Raw genomic sequence first — 19,091 nt, forward strand, 5'->3', positions numbered from 1 at the left:
AATTTTCGTGAATTTAGATCTATTATTGGGTCTGTGCAAACAGTTATTCCTTCATTAATGCTTTGGATACTTTACTGATAAGTTCTTTTTCCCCATTGTTGAACACCTATAGTGCACCTCGCATCTGTAAGAAGTTTGAAAGTGAATGTGTCACATTTGGCATAAAAAAATACTCCATGTAAGTAAAATTTGTACTTAGTTTTTCTACTTATACTTTCAATAATATAGCTACTGTTCTGCGTCTAATTTTGTGAGCACATGGTCTGTAAATTACATATGACTCTTCTTCTGGACACACAAAAATGTGAAAACAGCCAAACATTATGGGCTATCCAATACAAATTCCGATGCTGAAATAAAGCCACTGAACATAAGAAGATAGCAGGAAGACGATTGTAGTGGACATAATATTTTCTTGTTTATTATAATAAACATAGAAATTGTGATTCTGAACAAGAAAAATTAATTTAAATAATAAGACAAAAATGCTTTATCTCACAAAGTTAGCAGGTTTTTGTATATTACAGACTCCTAAACACAATTCTACTAAAATGGTGTCAGTATCAAAGACTGTCAGTTAAACAACATGAAATAATAATAAAATATTGTGTTGGCACCCAAGTTCGTAGAGTTTTCCAAAAGTTTAATAAACACAACAGATACACATAACAGGGTTTATGTCATCAACTATATACTCTCCTTGACTATTTACAACAGACTGCCAGTGCTGGGGCCACTTTCCAATCCCATAACTGGAGAAATCATGTGGTTTGAACTCATCGAGCCATGTTCAGAGGGCATTTTAGTTCAAAAAGGAAGTTCCTTGAAGTTGATCGATAGAAAACTGAAAAGATGGAGAGCTAGGTATACAAGATCAGGTCAATAAGGTGCATGTGGAAAGACTTCCCAACCCAACTCCTATGTAGTGCTTATTGTCAGTCTAGCAGAATGCGGCGGGCATTACTGTGGAGTAGCATCACTTAACACAGTCTTCCTGGTTGTTGTTCTTGGACGGAGTCTGCAAGACGTCTCAGTTGTTGACAGTAATGTCAGCAGTGATGATCACACTTCAGAGAAGCAGTTCAGCAGTGATGGTTACATCTCGGGGATGCAATTTGTAACACACCACACCTTTGCTGTTCCACCAGATGCATCTTTTGTGTATGCACACATGTATTTGTATGGGGAGATGCTGCTTTGTCTGGGTTCAACCATTCCTCTCTTTTCCTTATGTTAGCGTAAAGACACAATTTCTCATCACCAAATAATGATATCGGATACAAGTGGTCAGTGGTATTCAAAAGAAAATTGATTACGAGTAAGCAGAGATGCACATTTGGCCATCCATTTATTTTTGTGATTTTGGCATACAACATGCAGTACCCTTAAAACAGATTTTTGGAACTTTCCCACTGCATGCAAATGTCGCCCGACACTAGAATGATCACAGTTCATCACATCTGACAGTCCTTGAGCACACAGACATGGATCATTGTGGATTAATGCGTTTAAATAATCTTCTTTAAACCCCAAAGGTCTTCCTGAATGTGGAGTGTCACTAATGTCAAAAAGATTCTCCTCAAAATGAGAAACCATTTTCTTGCCATGCTTTCCTCCAGTGGCATTAACCCCCTACATGTCACAAATGTTTCTGCCTGCTTCCAGTCCTGTCATACCTCTATTGAACTCTAACAGAAGAATATGTCAGATATGTTCTAATTTCTCCACTTGGCACTCCATTTTCTAGTACCCACAGCTTCACCCACTATCTCCAAATGACAATATGATAATATGTAAACTCAAATAGCAGCAGTGAATTACAGATAAAAACCGACAATCGATAAATAAATCAACAGCAATCTGAATACCTTCATTCAAAACAAAAACACTATGAACTTACGCAGCAAACTAGTGCTAATAAATGAGGTATTCTTCAAATATGGTTCTCTTAAGTTGTGTATATGTGACAGACTGGCGTGGAGTACGAAGAAAGCCACATGCCCGCTACCAGAAAATGACTGCACGCAGGGTCATTCCATGTCAAAGGGACCAATATTAAAACGTTTCCCCACTCTACCATCTCCAAATCTAATGAAATTTGATGTGAAGGTCCCATTTGATGGTTATATACCAAATTTCTGTCCAGTATCTTCAGTGGTTGAATTTTTAAGGGATTTTAAAGAGAGGCTACTCACCTTCGCATCATGTACGAAGTTGCAGATGTGCCAAGTTTGCAAGGCTATTTTTAAAAGTTCTAGCACACATTTGGTCATTTGCTTTAACATACATTGACCCACCACTGCTACTGCTCATATGAACCAACTACACCAAAACTTCAGATGGTTATTCCTACCTATGATGTCTGTAAGTGGATCATATTTAACTAACACTGGATCCCTAGAAGAAAAGATATGCACCTGGCACAATTTTCTATATGCAAATTTTAAGGGTTTTTTTTTGGCGGGGGGGGGGCGCAATATCTCAACTGTGTCTTGTTCAACCCTCTTTTTCTTACAAAAGCTGGAAATAGCATGCTTTAAGCTTTCAAAATCATATTGTTTAATTTCTGGACCTTGCATATTGATGTAAAAATACCTATCCAAAAGTAGGGACAATGGATTATCGGTAAATACAAAAAAAATAATACAATTTGAAGTTTTAAATCAAAAAATGTGTAATTATAGTGTCTTTTAATAGTATAAGATTTTCCTGCAGTTTAGGGAATGTAACTGTGCTAACAAGTGCTTTTAAATTTCTTTTTTTATTTTACAGTATAGAATATAAATATAATGTTCATTCGAAGTACTGCCTCTCTTCAAAAGAACAAAGCCTTCAGAGAATGGTTCGAGACCCGAACAGAGGAAGCTAGGGTAAAATATAAGGGAAGCAAGAAAGCGGCACAGACCATAGTAAGGGCGGAGAAGAAGAAGTGGATGGAAAAATGGACAAGAATGTTAGAAGAGGACAGTGAAGGGAACAAAAAAGTACTTTACACCATGGTAAGAAATAAGAGGAACGACAGAAGCGAGTGCCTGAGGATCATGGATAATAATGGAAGACTTGTGGATGAAATGCATGAGCTCAAAAAGATTTGGAAGGAGTACTTTGAAGATCTGTTGAATGCCATCAAGCGGGTAACTAACAGCGATGGAGAGCCTAAGGCAGCAGACGATTATAATAGTGGGGAAATTGATGATGTAACTTGGAATGAAGTGGAAGAAGCCATAAAGAGGATGAAAGGGGGCAAGGCACCAGGTTGGGACGAAGTAACAGTGGATATGATACGAGCAGCAGGAGAAGTAGGAACCCAGTGGCTATACAGAGTGCTGAGGGTGGTGTGGAAGGAGAACAGAATTCCTGAGGATTGGAAGAAAGGAATTATAGTCCCGATCTTCAAGAAAGGGGATAAAAGGAGATGTGAGAACTACAGAGGAATCACCCTGCTATGCCACTGTGGAAAAATCTATGAAAAGATCCTGGAGAAGAGAATAAGAAGCAGTATTGAAAGTAGACTGCAAGAGGAGCAGTATGGTTTCAGACCGGGAAGATCAACAACGGACCTCATATTTGCGGTAAGGCAACTGCAGGAAGGCACTATGAGTACGGGAAGGACTTAATCATGGCCTTTTTAGATATTGAGCAGGTGTATGACAGTATCTATAGGGACAAGCTCTGGGATGTGCTGAATGCAAAAGGGATAGATGAAGAGATAACACGAAAAGTCAGAAAAATGTATGAGGGAAGTGAGAGTTGTGTGAAAGTGGGGAGGGAACGTACTGCATGGTTCAAGCTGGAAAATGGGCTGCGACAGGGAAGTGCACTTTCGCCTTTATTGTTTATTATTGTTATGGATGAAATCCTACAGCAAGTATCAGATGCAATTGGAGATCATAAAATGAAAGCAGTGCTTTTTGCCGATGACCTGATGTTATGGGGAAATTGGGAGGAGGAGGTGCAAGAGCAGTTAGATGTATAGGAGGCAACGGCAGCACAATATGGAATGCATTTCTCTGCAAAGAAAAGTGAAATAATTGTCACAACAAGGAAGAAGAATAGGCCAAATGTGGATATAACTTGTGGAGGGGAAAAACTACAAGTGGTAGAGAACTTCAAGTGCCTGGGAAGCATGATTGAAAGTAAGGGGGGAAACGCAATGGAAATAAATGAAAGGTGCAGAAAAGCAGGGCAGTTCTTCAAATGCATTAGGGGGCTTATTTGGAGCAAGGAGGTGCCACAGAAATCCAAGGTAATTATATACCGAACCTACTTTGTCCCCATATTGGCATACGGAAGTGAGACATGGGTAATGCACAAAAGCGACAAAAGTAGAATACAAGCTAGTGAAATGAAGTTCCAGAGGAGCAGGTTGAGTGCAACAAGACGAGACAGATTGCGAAATGTGTATGTGAGGGAAAGACTAAAGGAGGAACCAGTACAGGACAGGATAGAAAAATCAAGACTGCAGTGGTATGGACACATGAAGAGAATGGATGAGGGAAGAATTCCAAAGAGGATGTTTGATCTGCAACTGGAGGGGAAGAGGCCCAGGGGAAGACCAAGAGATAGATGGGTGAAGGGAGTGAAGGAATGTGTGACGAGAAGGGGAGAGAACTGGACGAAGGTGGAAGAGGGGGAATGGTGGAAAGACAGAACACGATGGAGAGGCTTGTGTTCCCGACAGACCCAGCCAGTGGCTGGAAACTGTCCAAGATGATGATGATGATGATGAATATAAATATTATAAAATTTCAGAAAATGCTCTTAAGATAATAAAATCTAAATGATCATAATGGAATGTTATGTTGTCTAGAATGTTTTAACCCTACAATGCTTGGTGGTGTATATATATGCATTGTCACTTCAGTTGCCATCGGCATTGTAAAGCAGCCATAGTTTTTTAAGGCTCTATCCACACAGCAGTGATACATTGCTGAAATACTGCTTTCAGTTGTTGCTTCCATTACTGGCAATTTTCACTGTGTCAGTCTCCTGTGAGGTGTAATCTTTGGTGTTGGCATTGTCCAGTCGTAGTGTTGAGTACTGAGTGTTTGAATAATCAATAATTATTGTTGTTGCTGAAGGTAAGCACTAAATCAATATGTTTTGATGGCCTAATTTGTATACTTTATACACAAACAAGACTGAATCTTCTATGCTTTCAACGTGAATATTCAAAAGCTTTCAAAATTGCTTGTTACAGGTTAATAAACTATTGTATAAAATTAACCAAGAGACCCGTTCATCCAGCTACTTTGGTGGATCAGATGGAGCCGATTGTTGTTTTGACTAAAATGGAGTATAAACAAACTCAAAAATTCTATCTCGATGCATCTAAATATGAACAGTTTAGCAGGAAAATGTCCAAATCTAGGTTACTCTAAAACTGATGAACTGCAAGTTATACTTTCTGAACTGGCAAACATAAAGATAGTCTGCTCAAACGAACACTGGCTCACAAAAAAATGTGTATATATTCTAAATAGAATTAGTAATTTCGAACCAGCCAGCAGCTTTTGTAAAAATAAGAAATCTCGTGGGGGCACTTGCATCTTACTGCATGCCTCCTTATACTTTAAAGTGAAAGAAGATTTTAGTTATCTGAATGAAGAATGCATTTTTGAAAGCTGTTGTGTAGAGCTGTGCGATTTAAATACTGTGATAATATCAATTTGCAGAATTCCTGGGAAATCTGCTACTAAATTGTTCTTAGAAAAATTTCAACATATCTTAGATAAACTTAAAAAAGAAAGCAAGAGAAATATTGTGATTGCAGGAGACTTCAACTTAAATACATTAATTGAAAGCAGTGATTACTATGTGCTCTAGAGAAAACTTACACTCAGCAACCTGCATAGATAATATTATTACAAATTATCAGTTTGATGATACAAGGAAGTTCTGCTTAGATCTATGGATATCTGATCACTCAATTTTGTTTACAGAGCTCCCAGAAACAGAGAAACTAAAATCTGACTCCTATATAAGAAGGAATTTTAGCAAAGAAAATTTAGAATTGTTTTGTGATAAGTTGTGTTATAAGCTGGCCTTTAGACCACTGTGATTCGAGCAACAAAAATTTTGATAAATTTCTAAATTTTTTTTGGGTGCATTCAATGAAACATTTCCCCCAAAATCTTATCAAAAGCAAGCCAGGAATAAACGAAATTGAATTACACCAGGCATAAAAATTTCAAGTGCCAGAAAAAGACAGCTACACAATGAGCTCAAAGTAAACAGAAAACCTAATTTTGTAACTTATGTTAAGTGCTATAAGACTATATTTGGAAAAGTGATACTGGCAGCAAAAAAGTGGCAAATAGTATAATCATAAACAAACAAAGAAATAAAACAAAGGCAGTCTGGTCTGTTGTGAAATCAGGGTTGGGGGTCAATGTTAAAAGTCAAGACATTTCTCAAATTAGGTTTCAGGGTGATATTATTGTAAATCACGTTCAAATGTCGAACTGCTTCAATGATTTCTTTGTCAATATAGCAAAATCTGATGTAGACATGACAGCCCATCAGGACAATATGATTTTCAGGCACAGAGATGACATACAAAACATTTGTTTCAAAAAATTCAGAAAAATCACTCAAAGATGTGGAAGACACAATATTATCATTAAAAAACAAAAATTTAGCTGGATGGGATGGAATACCTTCCATGGTAATAAAGGCAGTACACCATATTGCTTCATACCCACTGACTATTATTGTAAATCAGCTCTGTGAACATGGGTCTTTCCCAGATGTCCTAAAATGTGCAGAGAGATGGCATTATTTAAAAAGGGATCACCATATGATGTGGGAAACTACCGGCCTATCTCTCTCCTTTCTCTTTTTTCTAAAATATTTGAAAAACTTGTGGCAAAACACATAGAACAGTTCCTTACAGTAAATAACATTATTTGTAAAAATCAGTTTGGTTTTCAAACAGGAAAAAGCACCATAAATATTTACAGAAAAAATAAGCACATCACTAGACCAGAGTACAAAAGTCTCAGGAATATTCTGTGATCTAACAAAAGCCTTTGACTCTGTTAACCACTTATTATTACTTCACAAACTGAAGATCTATGGGATCGAAGATACTGCATTACAGGGATCCAACTCTTATGTGACAGAAAGTAAACAAAGAGCTATTTTAACATCAAATTCAGTTAACTACCACTCTGAATGGAAAACAATTTCCCAAGGAGTTCCACAGGGTTCAATACTGGGTTCTTACCTGTTCTTGCTGTATATAAATGATTTACCATTAAATATTGATGCTCATTCAGTCTTGTTCACAGATGACACCTCAGTCCTGATAGAAAATGATACAATAGGAACGATTCAGGATAGTACAGAAAATGTTCTGGGGAAACTGGAATTCTGGTTGCATACAAATGGACTAAAGCTCAATGTCACTAAGACTCAGATAATGCAATTTATCTCTAAATTGTCCAGCAATATGTACTGTACAAATAGGCCATAATAATCAACTGATGACAGAAGTGAGCCACATGAAATTCTTGGGCCTAAACCTTGACAAAAGTTTAAACTGGAAGACACACACAGACTTCCTGGCAAATGAATTCCCTAGCTTTTGCAATGTTCATTTTATCTGGTGCCACTGATACGGACACAAGAAAGACAGTCTACCATAGTTATTTTGTATCTGTTATTTGGTATGGGATAATTTTCTGGGAAAACTCTGGAAGCAGTACAAGGCTAATTCTTCAGAAGAAAATCATTAGAAACATGTATGCTGCCCACAAAAGTGGGTCATGCCACTCATTGTTCAAGAAATTAAAAATACTAACAATTACTTCATTGTACATTTTTGAATTTTTGATTCATTGTACATCTTCGAAATTTTGATTTTTGTACATAATAATCAACATAATCTTGAAAAGTTCCATTTTAAGCATAGCTACAGTACTCGTCACAAGGAAAACTTCAAACTTCCTTTGCACCACTTAAAGCTTTATGCTCTGACAGCACTGTACATGGGGCTAAAAATATATAACAAATTAAAAGGAAGAAACATATTAACAACGGACCTTGGTTCATTGAAAAGTTTACTCCAACATATTGTAATAGAGAAATGTTAGTACATCATTGAAGAATTCATGGAAGGCAGTCCGACACTTTGAACAATAAAAATCTATAGCTAATACTGCAGTGCTGTCTGTGTACAACAAAGGAAATTGGTAAACTGTTAATTTATAGTACATACTGCAGTGTTGCATTTATTGGCATTACTCTTAAAATAGTGTACAAATAATTTCTGTAAATCATTATACATTACATTTTTGCTAAACTTGACATGTCTCCTGAACAACAGATCATATGATCTGTACAATGCTTGTAATGAGACTAATAAATCACATTTTACATTTACACAACTCTAGGAAACAAAAGATAGAAGATGGGATTTTGGCAACACATGCAAACTGAAAAGGGAAAAGGCTCAATGATGAAATAAAACAAAATGTCCTCACTTTTTGTTTTTTGAGATGAGTTTTCTTGTTTATGCCAAAGCTAAAAGGATTGTATTGCAGTAAAAATAAATGGGAAAAAGATTCACAAGCAGAAACAGCTCCTCCTTTGAAGCCTGGAAGAAATGTTCATTGGTTATTGTAAGCAATATAGTTATCATCTAAGCTTCTCAAAATTTTGTGAGTTCAGGCTGAAACAGTGAACTACAGTTGGTGCTTCTGGATCACATTCAATGTGTATTTGCAACTCGTCAAAGTGTCAAATTAATGTTGGCTTCACAAACATCCATCCAAGATGACTACAAGGTTTTGAGGGAAAAAAACTGTATGCAGTTTGGAATCAAAAGATTGTATGCTGCAACTTTGTGAGGAATACCCAGAAAAAATACAACTACAGGCTTTTCTCGAAGATGCTTTTAAAGACTATGACCCTGAAGAAACACTGTAATACCAAAAATAGGTCCATACTGATACACGCACACACATTGGAGACAAGTCAGAACTGTTGAAAATTTCATGGAGACACTGATTTTGAAAATTACTGGTTTAAGAAAAGCCCTCACTTAGTGACAAAACACTAAAGTTTCTATCTTAAACAGCAAAAAAGAAATCTTACATAAAATGAATTAATTGTATTGATGTACTTTGCGGAGAACTATTCATTTGTTGAAGATGCTGTGCAAGGATTTCATTGGGAAACAGTCAGGCCACATTATATCCATTTGTTAACTAATTTGGTGGCAAAGGAATGTCAGAGTATTAGCATTTGTATGATCAGCGACTGTCTCCATCATGATATCGTTGCTGTCCATGCCTTTCAAATAAAGTTAATAGCATATTTCACATGAACAAGAATATGTCCTCATCAGCATTCTGCTCGTTCCTTCCACTGGCCAACTGCTAAAGACACATGCTGGATTCCTGAGCAAAATATTTTCATGTCTTTAGAAGCACAATCACCATCATCACGATGACAATACAGTTTTCCCCAATTTGTCCTTGGCAAAATTTAACCAAAAATGAAACTGGCTATTTAGTGTCTTTGTTTTGTAAATTTGCTGTGTTGTGTATTATACTTGGTTTACAGCACATGTTAATGTTTGAAACTGATTTATGTACTCAAAAAAATTAACTGTGGGACTTAATGAGCAAAATACTGCACTTTTCAATTTTCTTGAAGTGCTAAAATAATAACTTTTGAAATGTATTTTTACCCATCAATATGCTAGAGCAAGAAATTAAACAATACCTTTGAAAGCGCCAAGGCTGTTCTTTCAGGTTGCGGCAAGGAAAAGAGGATTGAACAAGACACAGTTGAGGTATTGCCCCCAAAAATACCCTAAAATTTGCATGCAGAAGATTTTGGCCAACTCTGTAGATGCATATCTTTTCTGCTAAGCATCCAATGTTAGTTAAATCAAACCCATATATAGACATCATATATAGGAATAACCCTCTGAAGTTTTGGTGTGGTTGGTTCATATGAAAAGTAGCAGAGCTTAGTCAAACCTTGGCTCTCAGAATACATGGCGAATTTTTTTGCCACTTGAGAGGCTTGTATCTGTATTTAGGTGTGATTAAATCCTAAATTTTCGTCACGGTGTGATTCAGTCTAAAAAGTTGTCACTATATGCTAAAGCAAATGACCACATGTGTGCTAGAACTTAAAAAAAACACCCTAGCAAACCTGGCACAATTGCACCTGCGTACATGATGCGAAGGTGAGTAGCCTCTCTAAAATCCCCTGAAAATTCAACCACCGAAGATACTTAACTAAAATTTGATATGTAAGCATCAAAGACTATATAGAACCTTCAGACCAAGTTTCATTGGATTTGGAGATAGCTGAGTGGGGACCCCTGGTCCCTTTGATGTGGAATGACCATGCAACCAGAGAGGAGGAGGGGCCGGACAACACCAACACAACAAATGCCCTCCCCTTTCCCAAAGAAGAATCAGTCAAACTGAACCATTCTTGTAGCATGATTACCAACAATTTATTCTATGATATCTTCCCTTCCCCCTCCCCCCCCCCCCCCCCCCCCATGAACCATGGACCTTGCCGTTGGTGGGGAGGCTTGTGTGCCTCAGCGATACAGACAGCCGTACCGTAGGTGCAACCACAACGGAGGGGTATCTGTTGAGAGGCCAGACAAATGTGTGGTTCCTGAAGAGGGGCAGCAGCCTTTTCAGTAGTTGCAAGGGCAACAGTCTGGATGATTGACTGATCTGGCCTTGTAGCAATAACCAAAACGGCCTTGCTGTGCTGGTACTGCGAACGGCTGAAAGCAAAGGGAAACTACAGCCGTAATTTTTCCCGAGGGCATGCAGCTTTACTGTATGATTACATGATGATGGCGTCCTCTTGGGTAAAATATTCCGGAGGTAAAATAGTCCCCCATTCGGATCTCCGGGCGGGGACTACTCAAGAGGATGTCATTATCAGGAGAAAGAAAACTGGCATTCTATGGATCGGAGCGTGGAATGTCAGATCCCTTAATCGGGCAGGTAGGTTAGAAAATTTAAAAAGGGAAATGGATAGGTTGAAGTTAGATATAGTGGGAATTAGTGAAGTTCGGTGGCAGGAGGAACAAGACTTCTGGTCAGGTGACTACAGGGTTATAAACACAAAATCAAATAGGGGTAATGCAGGAGTAGGTTTAATAATGAATAGGAAAATAGGAATGCGGGTAAGCTACTACAAACAGCATAGTGAACGCATTATTGTGGCCAAGATAGATACGAAGCCCACGCCTACTACAGTAGTACAAGTTTATATGCCAACTAGCTCTGCAGATGACGAAGAAATTGAAGAAATGTATGATGAAATAAAAGAAATTATTCAGATTGTGAAGGGAGACGAAAATTGAATAGTCATAGGTGACTGGAATTCGAGTGTAGGAAAAGGGAGAGAAGGAAACATAGTAGGTGAATATGGATTGGGGGACAGAAATGAAAGAGGAAGCCGCCTTGTAGAATTTTGCACAGAGCACAACATAATCATAACTAACACTTGGTTTAAGAATCATGAAAGAAGGTTGTATACATGGAAGAACCCTGGAGATACTAAAAAGTATCAGATAGATTATATAATGGTAAGACAGAGATTTAGGAACCAGGTTTTAAATTGTAAGACATTTCCAGGGGAAGATGTGGACTCTGACCACAATCTATTGGTTATGACCTGTAGATTAAAACTGAAGAAACTGCAAAAAGGTGGGAATTTAGGGAGATGGGACCTGGATAAACTAAAAGAACCAGAGGTTGTACAGAGATTCAGGGAGAGCATAAGGGAGCAATTGACAGGAATGGGGGAAATAAATACAGTAGAAGAAGAATGGGTAGCTGTGAGGGATGAAGTAGTGAAGGCAGCAGAGGATCAAGTAGGTAAAAAGACGAGGGCTAGTAGAAATCCTTGGGTAACAGAAGAAATACTGAATTTAATTGATGAAAGGAGAAAATATAAAAATGCAGTAAGTGAAACAGGCAAAAAGGAATACAAACGTCTCAAAAATGAGATCGACAGGAAGTGCAAAATGGCTAAGCAGGGATGGCTAGAGGACAAATGTAAGGATGTAGAGGCCTATCTCACTAGGGGTAAGATAGATACCGCCTACAGGAAAATTAAAGAGACCTTTGGAGATAAGAGAACGACTTGTATGAATATCAAGAGCTCAGATGGAAACCCAGTTCTAAGCAAAGAAGGGAAAGCAGAAAGGTGGAAGGAGTATGTAGAGGGTCTATACAAGGGCGATGTACTTGAGGACAATATTATGGAAATGGAAGAGGATGTAGATGAAGATGAAATGGGAGATATGATACTGCGTGAAGAGCTTGACAGAGCACTGAAAGACCTGAGTCGAAACAAGGCCCCCGGAGTAGACAATATTCCATTGGAACTACTGACGGCCGTGGGAGAGCCAGTCCTGACGAAACTCTACCATCTGGTGAGCAAGATGTATGAAACAGGCGAAATACCCTCAGACTTCAAGAAGAATATAATAATTCCAATCCCAAAGAAAGCAGGTGTTGACAGATGTGAAAATTACCCAACTATCAGCTTAATAAGTCACAGCTGCAAAATACTAACACGAATTCTTTACAGACGAATGGAAAAACTAGTAGAAGCCAACCTCGGGGAAGATCAGTTTGGATTCCGTAGAAACACTGGAACACGTGAGGCAATACTGACCTTACAACTTATCTTAGAAGAAAGATTAAGGAAAGGCAAACCTACGTTTCTAGCATTTGTAGACTTAGAGAAAGCTTTTGACAATGTTGACTGGAATACTCTCTTTCAAATTCTAAAGGTGGCAGGGGTAAAATACAGGGAGCGAAAGGCTATTTACAATTTGTACAGAAACCAGATGGCAGTTATAAGAGTCGAGGGACATGAAAGGGAAGCAGTGGTTGGGAAGGGAGTGAGACAGGGTTGTAGCCTCTCCCCGATGTTGCTCAATCTGTATATTGAGCAAGCAGTAAAGGAAACAAAAGAAAAATTCGGAGTAGGTATTAAAATTCATGGAGAAGAAATAAAAACATTGAGGTTCGCTGATGACATTGTAATTCTGTCAGAGACAGCAAAGGACTTGGAAGAGCAGTTGAATGGAATGGACAGTGTCTTGAAAGGAGGATATAAGATGAACATCAACAAAAGCAAAACATGGATAATGGAATGTAGTCGCACTAAGTCGGGTGATGCTGAGGGAATTAGATTAGGAAATGAGGCACTTAAAGTAGTAAAGGAGTTCTGCTATTTGGGGAGCAAAATAACTGATGATGGTCGAAGTAGAGAGGATATAAAATGTAGGCTGGCAATGGCAAGGAAAGCGTTTATGAAGAAGAGAAATTTGTTAACATCCAGTATTGATTTAAGTGTCAGGAAGTCATTTCTGAAAGTATTCGTATGGAGTGTAGCCATGTATGGAAGTGAAACATGGACGATAAATAGTTTGGACAAGAAGAGAATAGAAGCTTTCGAAATGTGGTGCTACAGAAGAATGCTGAAGATTAAATGGGTAGATCACATAACTAATGAGGAAGTATTGAATAGGATTGGGGAGAAGTTTGTGGCACAACTTGACCAGAAGAAGGGATCGGTTGGTAGGACATGTTCTGAGGCATCAAGGGATCACCAATTTAGTATTGGAGGGCAGCGTGGGGGGTAAAAATCGTAGAGGGAGACCAAGAGATGAATACACTAAGCAGATTCAGAAGGATGTAGGTTGCAGTAGGTACTGGGAGATGAAAAAGCTTGCACAGGATAGAGTAGCATGGAGAGCTGCATCAAACCAGTCTCAGGACTGAAGACCACAACAACATCTTCCCTTCTCAAATACTCCCACCATTTCATGTCCAGCTACTGTAGATATACTTCAAGGTGTGTGTAAGGGGGGGGGGGGGGGAGGGGGTGGCAGATATGGTTTACAGATACTGAAGTGAACTGGTAAGATAGGAAATGTGGAGGTCCTCAGCAGATCTGAGTATTAAACCTGAATGTGCGAAACTCTAACTAGAGGAAATCTGGCATAGGACTGGCTCCAATAGCTGACATAAATAAGTCTCTTTCCAGAGTGCCTGTTTGCTACTCAGTGTCTCATGGTGTGAGGTGAGTAACCATCTATCCATTTCATATTTTAACTGCAAGAATAGACAGGATAAAACAATGGAAACTCCAGGTAGAGCCAACTCCAGCATCTCGTGCCAGAAAGCAACATCGCATGGGATGCAAGCAGCAGTCTGAAGGGGAAGGTGAAGAGGATAGTAGTGTACAGTTGGGGGAGAGAGATGAATGTTGCCTAGTGGAGTGTGCAGGGACTAGACTGCCGACGAGTGCAGTGTCAGGAGTATGTGGGGCAGAGATGGTGGGGTGGAGGGGGGGAGGGGGGGAGGGGGGTGGAAGGAGAGGAGTGGGGAAAGATGGGCAGATGATTTGGGAGAGGGCTGCAAATAAACAGGGTGGGAGACGAGAATGGGGAGGACATGATAGGACGGGGGGAGGGGGGAACGACTGTTGGGTGGAGGCAGATGGGAGTTATCCTTACAACACATTCTCCATTCCCGTGATTATCCCAGCCTCAACCTACAGTAACGTCTCCTTCCCATTCTCATCTCCCACTCTATTTGTATCCCTCTGAGAATGCATCCACCTATCTTTCCTCACTCCTCTCCTTTTTTCCCCACACCTACCTGCTCCACAATCTCCTGACACTGCACCTGTTGGCAGCTAGTCCCTTCACCATCCACCAAGCAGTGTCTGTCTCTCTCTCTCTCTCTCTCTCTCTCTCTCTCTCTCTCTCTCTCTCTCTATCTATCTATCTATCTATCTATATCTCCCCCCCACCCCCCCACCCACCCATACACTACTATCCCTTCCCCTTCACCTCACCGTTCAGATTGCTGCTACCATCCCACATCATGTTGCATTCCGGCCCGAGATGTTGAAGTTGGCAGTCATGCGTGCATGAGGGGTGTGTGGGTGACAAAGGCTGTGGCTGAAAGCTATACGTGAGTGAAAGCTATACGTGAGTGTCATTTAATCGTGCCTGTCTGCATCTTGACGTGTCTTCTTTACGGCAAGTAGCAATCTATGTTTTTCTACAGAATAGACAGGATGATTGATTCTGCGAATAATTTCCATGGTACCAGAGGTGAGTAACTTCCATGGTACCAGAGGGAGCTGCAGATGGTAATACTGAACAGGAGGAAAGATTAGAATACATCAAGTGAGTACACTGGGTGTAGTTGTTACCATGAAAACAAAAGGTTCCATAACAATATGAGTACAGAGTGGTGTGAAAAACTGTCTTAGAATACCCCAAAATAAAAAGGTACGAGTTTCAGATGGTCTGACGGACTAGTACAAGAGGCATATTGATAGACGAAGGTTTGATGGATTGTTGCCTTGATGGGAAAATTTACCTCTTGATATTCAGTGACTGCCACTAACCTTCGGCAACCCACAACAATGTGGAATGATAATTTCCATGTGATTGGCAACAACAAAAATTTAGATGAAATCTTATGTACAAATGGTTCACTCCCAGTAAAGTCTGCCTCATTTTGATCTTGCACAGATTTATAAAATTCAAATATAAATGAAATTCTCTTTAAGCTGAAAGCTCCTCCAGGCATACACTGTGTTTACTGGAGAACATTCAACACTATTTGTGGACACCAAGTAGATATTTTTTTTTTTTTTTTTTTTTACAGCTACAACAGCTTTTAATCCACCTGTGTGTTTCCATTACAGTATAATTTCCGTATTCTCCTCCCGCCCACAATCCTGGCCATTAAATGTAATGTTTAAGTCCCCACATACAGTGAACCATGTCTCTGTCCCCCTTGATTCTCTTACACTGTCACATGCACGTGAATCACATTTCTTCCTGAAAGTTGCACTGCAACTGCAATTTTTATTCTGGTGCATGCAGACAAAAAAATCATTATGCATCTTCAATATTTATGAGAAAATCCAAGAACCAAGAAATGACATACGTGTTCTTTGAACTCTAGTTAGCTGGGTCATAGGCTAATTTCATCTTTCAAGTGATGCAATACTTAACCATGTATTAATAACTAGTCACAGCCACTACACCATCTAATGGCCTAATTTCCTCTTCCTACCGAGTCTCCAGCAAACTTTCTGGTTCCGAGCCCTGAATGGCTGTTTTTCTGCTATAAGCAACTTTACGGATGTTTCTTCCAAAATAGAAGACTGTGTCAATATTGGAAGGCTTATTAACAAATACTTACCACTGCATTCTACACTCACAAAGCTCATGACACCAACATAGCTGCATACAGAAAATGGAAAGAAAATAATATAAAAAAGCACCAAATTTAGTTTCTGCAATAGGAAATAGGCATACCTGGACTGAGTGGGCGTGACGAGCTCGGCGAGGGTGTGTACGGTACAGGACTGGACACGGTGCGAGACCGCACGTTGCCTCCCGACATAGCGATCTCGTTGTAGTGCCGCTCTTCCTCCATCTCTAGACTGCAGGATATCCCGATACTTTCATATACATACTTGGTCTATTTTTTTAAACTGCTGCCACACACACACATATGGCAAGGTAAGTATTATACATATTAGCATAAAAAAAAGACTTATTAATGGAAAGGCGAGTGAAATTTAAGGCTGTGATTGTGTCACTATTTCGTAGTAATGGGAAAAATTATATTTGTTATAACATGAACAAGAAGATATTGTTAAAAATGACTTCCAAGTATTAATACTGTACAAAGACCTTTATACTTGTGGAATCTAACACGATGGGCAATGCAGGTAAATTCCCAAGGATAGTCGATATTATGTGGCATTAACTGCAAAATACTTTCAATACTGTGTGTTGATAAGGAAACTAAAGAAATCCTTGCTCTGCTGATAACAGAAGCATTCCACACAGGGAGGACTATACAGCAAAAGGTGAAGGCATTGAACAGTTTGCAATAAAAGCAATGCAGAACACACAACACCCACTCACTCACTCACATATTAGAAGAAAAATGCAGGAGATTTGCTCCCAACAAATCTTTTTTTCAAATAATTTGAATAACTCTTTCATTGTTATGTACTTGACTGGACCATATTTTGACCTCTGATGGCCTGAAGACATGGCTCAATATTTCTGAATGGCACTTCCTACAACTCGAGTTCATTTCATGTCAAGTTGTTACACTATGCCAGACAAAAGGAGGTCCAACACAATATTAGGAGATATCTCATAACTTTTATCACCTCAGTATACTTTATATGAAATACAAAATGACCGCTGCTTCAGCGACAAGTTCTCAGTTCCTGGAGAACTACTTTCAATACTTATGATGAAACGTGTCTTAGAAACTATTCCAAAATACCACACTTAGATGTAGTATTAATTATGAATATAAATGAAGAAACTCAACTTTCATTTATTTACTGACAGGGAATCCATTCTGAACTTACATTATTACGAAACAGGTAACATTACAATTACAGCAGCTCATTTAACCACACAAAATATATAGCTTTGTTCAAAGTTCAATTACTTTATTTTGTGTTTTCTTTGTAGTTTCAAGGATTTTTTTCTTTTTGAGCATATTGAACATGCTTTTACATCACCATAATTTGCAATGCCTGTTAACTATGAACTACATAATTGACGCACTGAGAAGCAAAAGGGTCTAAAGCACATCATCGTCAATTCTGACAGTATAGCATTTATGCAAGTTTCTGACATCCTATGTTTTTATGGTGAGTCAATTATCTGTGCTGTAAGCCCACACTGTATATATGAACATTACAGAAAAGCTGTCTCATTGATTTCTCCGATATTCACTTCAGTATGGGGCTGACAACAGTGTGCTTTAGGTCTCTATGGTGTAAGGTGAGTTATTTTTCCCTCTTGAGCTTCCAAAATTTCTTGCCCATTCAATGAATGTGACTTATTTGTACCAGAATTACAGCAAACTGCAAAATAATGCATAAACACATGAAATTACACCAATGTGATCATATTGACTCATCCATTTGTGACAACAGCTTTTAAGTTCACTAATGTTTGTTTCAAAATAATTCTATAAACTGACAACAGAATGCACCATCCGACAAGGTACAGGTAGTGCGGCATTTATACATTGTTCTCACAATAAATGAGAAGGTTTTCAAGCAATAGGTGGCTCGCACATCGAAGTCGCAGCTCTATAATTGGGTGTGGTCTTTTTAACACACAGTTTTGGCCCGAGCAAATTTTGGGCTTGGTTGCAAAGTGCTTTTCCCGACCTGGTTGGCACATTGAGCAACAAGAGTCACGGATTGCACTACATTCTTTTGAGGTATTCCAAGTCAACTATGTACAAGGAAGAAATATCAACAGACCGTTTTCAAATATTTTCACATCACCCCTTCGCATCCTCACCTGCAATCCTATGGGGTAGTGCAGTATTTTATTCACAGTACTGTTGTATAAAAAATGAGCCATGTATATACAAATTTGGTTGAAGTTGCTCCAAGCATTTCTGATGCATTCTTTTATGTCACCTCTTTTCACCGCCACATTAGCTGTAAGAGTGCTAGAGTTGTCTTTCTGTCACAGTATTTTTTTCCAAATGTCAAGTGTTACAGGTGCCAAGTTTCGTAGAAACCATCACTAGGGCCAACATCAATGAGCCTAGTCACCCCGAAAGTATAAATGCAATATCAATGTTGCCACTGAATATTTGTTTTGTGTCATGGCTTCTCATGACTGCTTCCATCCAAGGGATGGTAGAAGTATACCACCAACACAGCGTTTTCATGCAACTAGTTATAACAATAAGTCATGTATGCTCAAAATTTGGTTGAAATTGCTCCAGATGATCCAGAGTTTTGTTTTACATCACCCACCACTCTCTCCTACACGAGAGAGGACCTACATGTATCCATTCTGAGACGAGCAGAAGCTCTTTGGAGTGCTAACGGATTTCCTACACCATATTAAGCTTGATAATGTATTGTGCTTTTGGTGATTCCGTATTTTTGCCCATCTTTTGTACTAGGCAAATCACTTTTTTGGGTTTTTACGATTCATGTAGAAATGCTGCAAAGACAACATTATGTTTTTTCTACTTTATTGACAGTATTTT

General features: G+C 38.8%; 1 protein-coding gene across 3 annotated transcripts in view; it reads right to left on the reverse strand.

The window, feature by feature from the left end:
• Positions 1-19,091, reverse strand: part of LOC126418929 (coiled-coil domain-containing protein 6) — a 61,356-nt gene that overhangs the window by 13,998 nt on the left and 28,267 nt on the right. For all 3 annotated transcript variants that reach the window (XM_050085957.1, XM_050085955.1, XM_050085956.1), the window contains exon 7: positions 16,355-16,482. In XM_050085957.1, the coding sequence (XP_049941914.1) occupies positions 16,355-16,482 (128 nt within the window). The remainder of the gene's footprint in view (positions 1-16,354; positions 16,483-19,091) is intronic.

The sequence above is a fragment of the Schistocerca serialis genome, chromosome 9, assembly GCF_023864345.2.
Source record: "Schistocerca serialis cubense isolate TAMUIC-IGC-003099 chromosome 9, iqSchSeri2.2, whole genome shotgun sequence".
NCBI lineage: Eukaryota > Metazoa > Arthropoda > Insecta > Orthoptera > Acrididae > Schistocerca > Schistocerca serialis.